Raw genomic sequence first — 7,500 nt, 5'->3', positions numbered from 1 at the left:
TTTTCAATTATACTAATTAGCAGCGTTCATTTAAATGCACCAAATGCACAGATTAGGATTTCCAGAGATGCCATTAATATGGGTGGGGTGGGGTGGGGTGGGGTGGGGGGCAGCCAACAGCAGCCTCACTGCTAAATCACAGGGGGAAGGGGAAATTAAACAAACAACACTATGGATGTGTGTGTGTGTGTGTGTGTGTGTGTGTGTGTTCATATACAGTATGTTCATATATGTTTGTGAGAGTATATTTTTCTGCCATCTGACATGTATAGGATATAGGATTTTGTGTGTGTGTGTGTGTGTGTGTGTGTGTGTTGGTGTGTGTATGTCCGTGTTGCGAGTGTATGCATGTGTGAGTGAGTATGTGTGTGTGTGTGTGTGTGTGTGTGTGTGTGCAATTGTGTGTGTGTGTGCAATTGTGTAATTGTGTGTGTGTGTCCGCATGTGTGTATGTGTGCGTGTCCTTTACATCTGAACATGGCCCCTCGGTGGCTGTGATAGATCTCGTGGCCAAATCACACTTGACTCTGGAATGTGCGCGGCCCTGATCTGGCTCCAGATTATAAATTCATTTGGCAGGAGCCTGTTATCCAGAGCCACCCCCCGCGTGAGGTCCTGCACAGACCCGGCCCACAGGCGGCCCGGGTCCGGCCCACGTCCGGCTCCTCTCTATGGATAGGTCCTTGAGCACGCCGTTAGTGGGGCCAAGGTCAGCGCTGTGCTTCTCTGAGTGCACGCAAACGCAACCCAGATAAGTCACGATGTGTGTGTGTGCGTGTGTGTGTGTGTGTGCGCAAATGTGTGTAAGTGTATGTGTGTATATTTATAGTGTGTGTGTGTGTGTGTGTGTGTGTGTGTGTGTGTGTTTGTGTGTTCGAATGTGTGTAGGTGTACTGTATGTGTGTGTATATGTGTGTGTGTGTGTGTGTGTGTGTGTGTGTGTGTGTGTGTGTGTGTGTGTGTGTGTTCGAATGTGTGTATATATGTGTGTGTGTGTGTGTGTGTGTGTGTGTGTGTGTGTGTGTGTCTATGTGTGTGTGTGTGTCTGTACCATAAAGCTGTCTGCTCCGTACGGAAATGTCAGTGTGTGTTCTCTGCTCGTGCCAGGTGCCATCAGTAGCTACCGGCTGTGGATGAACGGCGCGGTGATACACAACTCGTCGGCAGAGTCACGCTTCTTCCTGGTCACAAACCTGACCGCGTGGAGCCTCCACAGCCTCCGCCTCCAGGCCTGCACTGCCAAGGGCTGCGCCCTGGGGCCACTGGTGAGACACACACACACACACACACACACACACACACACACACACACACACACACACACACATACACACACACACACACACACACACACACACACACACACACACACACACACACACACACACACATACACACACAACTCTTTCTCTGTCTCTCTCTCTCTCACTCTAAAAAGTATATACACACTCGTATACACACATTACACATGCATAGATACTTATGCACACACACACACACATAACACACACACACACACACACAACTCTTTCTCTGTCTCTCTCTCTCTCTCTCTCACTCTCTCACTCTAAAAAATATATACACACTCCTATACACACATTACACATGCATAGATACTTATGCACACACACACACACACACACACACACACACACACACACACACACACACACACACACACACACACACACACACAGACAGACACACACACCACACACACATACAGTACCACACACACACACACACACACACACACACACACACACACAGACACCTCTTTACTTTATGTTAATGCCCCCCTCCTCCCATGTCAGCCAGCCGGCGACATCATAAAGATGATCGATTTGCTCTGTTCAATAAAGCAGCGGGCTGCTCCTCGCGTGACATTTTGGTATAAATGCCACTCTGGGCTGGTTACTGCTCTGATGGTCCATATTTGGGCATTTTTCCAATAGGCGTGCAATATTTAGTCAAATGGCCAGTTGTGCTGAGCCAGCAGAATAAGGAGTCCATGGTGATGGTGGTGGTGGTGATGGTGGTGGTCGTGGTGGTGGTGGAGGTGGTGGTCGTGGTGGAGGTGGTGGTGGTTATGGTGGTATAAGTATAAATACTCTTTTGATCCCGTGAGGGAAATTTGGTCTCTGCATTTATCCCAATCCGTGAATTAGTGAAACGCACTCAGCACACAGTGAACACACAGTGAGGTGAAGCACACACTAATCCCGGCGCAGTGAGCTGCATGCAACAATAGCGGCGCTCGTGGAGCAGTGAGGGGTTAGGTGCCTTGCTCAAGCGGTGTCTACTGGTCGGGGTTCCCTTTGGTTACAAGTCCGAAGTGCTAACCAGTAAGCCACGGCTGCCCCAATGCGGTGTGGTGGTGGCTTCACAAAGTAAAAGTCCCACCATGTATTAGGTTCTACCTGTGCACCTAAAACAAGTGATTTCCCTAATTAACTCCTCCACCTGGCTAGAGAGTTGCTGATAAGAATCTGCTGTTTTCTTACTGAATGGCTGGAACAAATATGCCGTCAGACGTTTACTTTTACGGGTTTACTAATCCGGGTTTCCCATCTCTGAACTGGCGTTGGAATCTGAAATGAGCGATCTCTTCATCCCGAACCTTAAGAATACAGCATGGGGCTCACACAACGTGCACGAGACGCAGGGTTCAGGCAGCGCTGCTGAGGACATGCGCTGTTCTGATTTCAACGGTTTATATGTGTGTATGTATGTGTATGTATATGTATATGTATATGTATATGTTTATGTATATGTATATGTATTTGTATATGTATGTATATGTATATGACTTTTACTCAGGGCATGCAACACTTCGTCTTGTATTTTATGTTAATTTTATTTATTTGAATATTCAAGTAAAATGCTAGCCTAGAAATCTAGATGCACCCTAGCGCAGCAAATTACATTTGCTGCCAGGGCTGATCTAGCAACTCTCTGTTGGCTTGTGAGCTCGAAAAATTAAACTTCTATCAGGCCAATCAAATCGTGTATAGAGTCGTTAGGCGGGCTTCACATAATGATTGATGGCAGAGTTGCAACGGTTTGGCTTGAATTCCTTGCTACTTGAAAACAAAGAAGATGGATGTTGCTGTTGGCGAACAGTGTGACACAAGTTAAGCTTTTTTTAAGTTGGCAAAAGTGTGAACTAGCCAACTAGCTCTGCTGGTGGGAAAACGCATGGGACTCATGTCCTATTGCGTGTAGAGGGAATTTGAAAGACAACCGATTATCCCGCCCCTCGGACTGAGCACTGCGAACGGTGAGTGCCCAGACCCTACATTTTAATGTGGGTCTGGCTCGTCAGGCTAGTAAAATGCAGCAGTATGTCAATAACTTGGCCCACTGCATGACACAGTGTGTGATTGACACATTTCAGGTTTTGTATTTGTCCAGTGTTACACTGCTTCAATCTGTTTGAGTCATTTTCATTTGACTGAATGGTAAGCAGTTCTGCCCTGGAATGTTATTATGTCACATTTTAAGTTATCATTTCTGTTTTAGTTTTTAATGTTTGTTATTTGTAATGTGGTTTTAGGCAGGTGTTTTGTTTTTAAGGCATCAATTAGTGCCTTCGTTCTTTAGTCTTTGATTTGGTGTCTATTCTTGTTGTCAGTCTAAGTATAAGAAGGAAAGTTGTACCAGTCTTGCGATTGGATATAAATTATATTTCACAATTAGTTATTTCCGTAACAGTTCATTAAGAAGTTCCCCAAACTATTGTGGATTACAGTTTATTGATTGTTGTGATAATCCTTTTCTACGTGCAGCTGGATTAAAAGATCCAGTTATGATCCAGCCCTCAGACATTCACTGATTATCCATATTTCCACCAAATAGTAATATCAAGTGCAGATGCAGCACACAGCAGCAACCTTTCTGTATCAATTATCAGCTATTTTAATCCTGTCTCAGTTATATAGTTTTTTTTTTTTTTTTAAATAAAATTACAGTAAGTGTGGCAAGAGACTTACAAGCCTGATCTTTGAATATCTACCTACCTAGTATGCATCTTCATGCAATAGATATGTGTAAAATATATTATTTTTATTTGTTGTATGTTTGAGTATATCCATGCCATTTAATCCAGCATTAGCCTCCTCTGATGTAAGACAAACCTCCACATTCTTGCTGTATTTAAATTCATTATATTAATGTATGTATATTTATGCATTTGTATATTTTATCTAGTATTATCCATCTTATCCAAGTTATCGTAATGTATTTATATATTTGATATGTATATATGTGTATTGTGTTTATGTATTTATATGTGCGTGTGCATTTTTCTCCACCTCCAGGTGGAGGTGCGGACACTGGAGTTGGCCCCTGTGGGTTCCGTGGCGCTGGAAGTTCTAAGCGACAGCCCCCACGCGGTCAAAGCCAAGTGGCAGGCCCCAGCCAAGCCCAACGGGAACCTCACCTACACCCTGCTCTTTACCGGAACCTTCCATGCCTCATCAGGTAACGCACCTGCTAGATCGATCCTTTTAGAGCATATCGGGTACAAACCAGAAACGTGCACAAACTGACCTTAAACACGCCAGAACCTTCCATGGAACATCAGGTAGCTCACACAACCATACGAGCATCGACCCTGCTCATAAAGAACCCTCCGCAGCGGCATGTGAGCTTACTCACTCACTGGAGCAGAGCGGCCAGTTTGCGTTCACGGAACCCTCTACGGCACATCAGGTAAGGCACGCGAGAAAATGCCCTGCGCCAGACTAACTCCCCATCCGCACGCTCCCGTGTACGCCTCATTCAGCTGAAAGCTAATTCAGGTGTGCACTCCAGGTTGCACGTGTGTGTGTGTGTGTGCGTGTGTGTGTGTGTGTGTGTGTGTGTGTGTGTGCGTGTGTGTGTGTGTGTGTGTGTGTGTGTGTGTGTGTGTGTGTGTGCGTGTGTGTGTGTGTGTGTGTGTGTGTGTCTTTCATGCGGATATCGACTCCCGCTCCCTGCTGTCCTGCGTTTGTTTACATACTGTATGCTAAGAGGGCGGTGAACCCTATCGCCGTGAATCTGGCCACACTAATGGTCTTAAATGAATTGTTGTCGGGCCGCATTTCTCTCGGGGCATTCTGCTGAGGCCTGGCCTGGGCGCGAGGGGCAGCGCCGAGACATCCGTGCTCATTGGGCGCGTTACGCCCCCAATCCAGCGCGGGATGAGAGTGGACAGCTCTGTTAAAAAGAGAGTAATAGCGCATTCACAAGAAATCAGCGCCTGCCCTCTCTCGCACCTCCACACTCACACCACTCCACACTCACACTCGCACCTCCACTGCGTACTATTTGGGCTGCCGTGAATACCAATGATGGACGGCCTGACTGCATGCGCGCGTGCATACACACACACACACACACACACACACACAGACATGCACACACACAGGCACACACACACATACACACACACACACTCATGTACATACAGTGCTCACACACATGTGCTCACACACATGCAAATGGATACATGCACATATACACACACACTCACTCATTCTCACATTCTTGCTCACACAGACCTGCACAGACACACACAGATCCCCCCCCAACACATCAACACATACACACATACAAGAGCTCCTACACACCCATATGCAACACCCAACATGGTCTCATAACACCCATATTAGATTAGGTTTTGCTCTGAGAGGGACTAGACACATAAGCGCTGCAGGCTGTTCTAGGGAGAGATAGAGAGAGAATCCTGAAGGGGAGAGAAAGAGGGGGAAAGAGAGGGAGAAAGAGACAGGGGGAAAGAGAGGGAGAGAACGAGGGAGAGAGAGAGACAGAAGGAGAGACAGAGAGAGGGAGAGAGAGAGACAGAAAGAGAGACATAGAGAGAGTGAGAGACAGAGTAAGAGAGACAGATAGAGAGACAGAGAAAGAGAGAGAGAGAGAGAGAGAAAGAGGCACAGAGAGAGAGAGAGACAGAGAGAGAGAGACAGAGAGGGAGAGAGAGAGAGAAAGAGAGACATAGAGAGAGAGACAGAGAGGGAGAGAGAGAAAGAGAGAGAGAGAGAAAAAGAGGCACAGAGAGAGAGAGAGAGAGACATAGAGAGAGAGACATAGAGAGAGAGAGAGGGAGAGAGAGAGAGAAAGAGAGACAGGGGGCTGCGCTGCTCTGCTCTGCGGGGTGAGGTGTGCGGGGTGAGGTGTGCGGGGTGAGGTGGCTCCTGGCCAGGCCTGCTGTGCTGCTGAGGTGTGCAGAGTGCGGGTCCACAGGTGTGTCAGGGGCTCGGGCGGAAGATTACCTGTTGTTGGGTTCCCTTGCCCCCCGCGCTGGTCCGGGGCCAACCCCCCCCCCCCCCCCTCCCCGTCAGCTCCTGGTCAAACTCCAGCGCTACTGAGATGAAAGGAGTGACCCCATGAGTGACCCGTACCTTTTTGTGTCAGCACTTCCCTTTGTCTGCCTGGCCAATATAATAGATTGTCTCTTTCCATTAATCTGGAGTTCATCAGCACAGTTGATACGCTGTTCTTTCTCCTCGCTTCCATGCAGAAACCCTGCCCTGTTGTCCAGATGGGAGAGACGCGCATATGCGAGACGTGGGGCATTGTGTGTGTGTGTGTGTGTGTGTGTGTGTGTGGGTTGTGTGTGTGTGGGTGTTTGTGGGTTGTGTGTGTGTGTGTATGTGTGGGTTGTGTGTGTGTGGGTTGTGCGTGTGTGTGTGTGGGTGTGGGTTTGTGTGTTTGTGCATGGGTTGTGTGTGTGTGAGAGAGAGAAAGAAAGACAGAGAGAGAATGAATATGCCCACAGAGAGAAAAGTATGAGACAACAATGAAAGCGTTCATTTTGCATATTTCAATTTAACGCCACGTCATCAGCAGAAACACCCCCGTGTAATGTGCTTGTTTGTGTAAAATCGCGAAATTGGGTCTTGGCCGACAGACTTTGTCACTTTGTCAGCTCGTAATTTGCCCTGAGCATGCCTGATCTATAAAATGAGTCCCCGACTGCTTACAAAGCAGTTAGTAGCCACACATGACAGAAACAGCGCTCACGCAACGTGCGCGATGTGGCAAGCATTAGTACAGTCGTCCCGATGCTAATTATAGTCGCGGGGCTGGATCGCTGTGTGTTTAGCTCACCGCTTTTCTCTCGTTCGTGAGTGGCGGTGGCCCTTGAGCGAGACCGAGAGGCTGAGATCACTGTTGGCGACGAGCTGCACGGAGAGTGTGAAGGATGCTGGGTTGCATTTTTTGTGCTGGCAGGCGTCTGTTGCCTTCCTACCTACCGGAGGCTCATTTTAGATATGGGTCAAAGCAATTAAGACGGCCGTGATTTACAAAAAGTGCATTCAGCACTCTATAAGTAATCTCTCGGCTCTCTGTAGCATTTCCAGCATGCTCCCCTGCCCCAGAATAATACACCATCATGAGCTGCTGCTCACCTTTAGTTGGTTTTATTTTTTATTTACGAGTTAATTATTTCATTTTCTCTTCTCCTGACAGAAGTCAGAGCCGCAGTATGTTACG

General features: G+C 47.4%; 1 protein-coding gene across 1 annotated transcript in view; it reads left to right on the top strand.

Moving 5' to 3' along the window:
- Positions 1–7,500, top strand: part of ush2a (Usher syndrome 2A (autosomal recessive, mild)) — a 319,377-nt gene that overhangs the window by 134,457 nt on the left and 177,420 nt on the right. The window contains exons 35-36 of the mRNA XM_076300107.1: positions 1,108–1,265; positions 4,320–4,482. Of these exons, the coding sequence (XP_076156222.1) occupies positions 1,108–1,265; positions 4,320–4,482 (321 nt within the window). The remainder of the gene's footprint in view (positions 1–1,107; positions 1,266–4,319; positions 4,483–7,500) is intronic.

The sequence above is a fragment of the Alosa pseudoharengus genome, unplaced genomic scaffold (assembly GCF_046254945.1).
Source record: "Alosa pseudoharengus isolate Yale_2024_CS ecotype anadromous, Long Island Sound unplaced genomic scaffold, YU_APseudo_1.1 YU_APseudo_1.1_scf_22, whole genome shotgun sequence".
Lineage (NCBI taxonomy): Eukaryota > Metazoa > Chordata > Actinopteri > Clupeiformes > Clupeidae > Alosa > Alosa pseudoharengus.
Note: the sequence above shows the minus strand (reverse complement) of the source record. Positions and strands in the feature narration are given on the sequence as shown.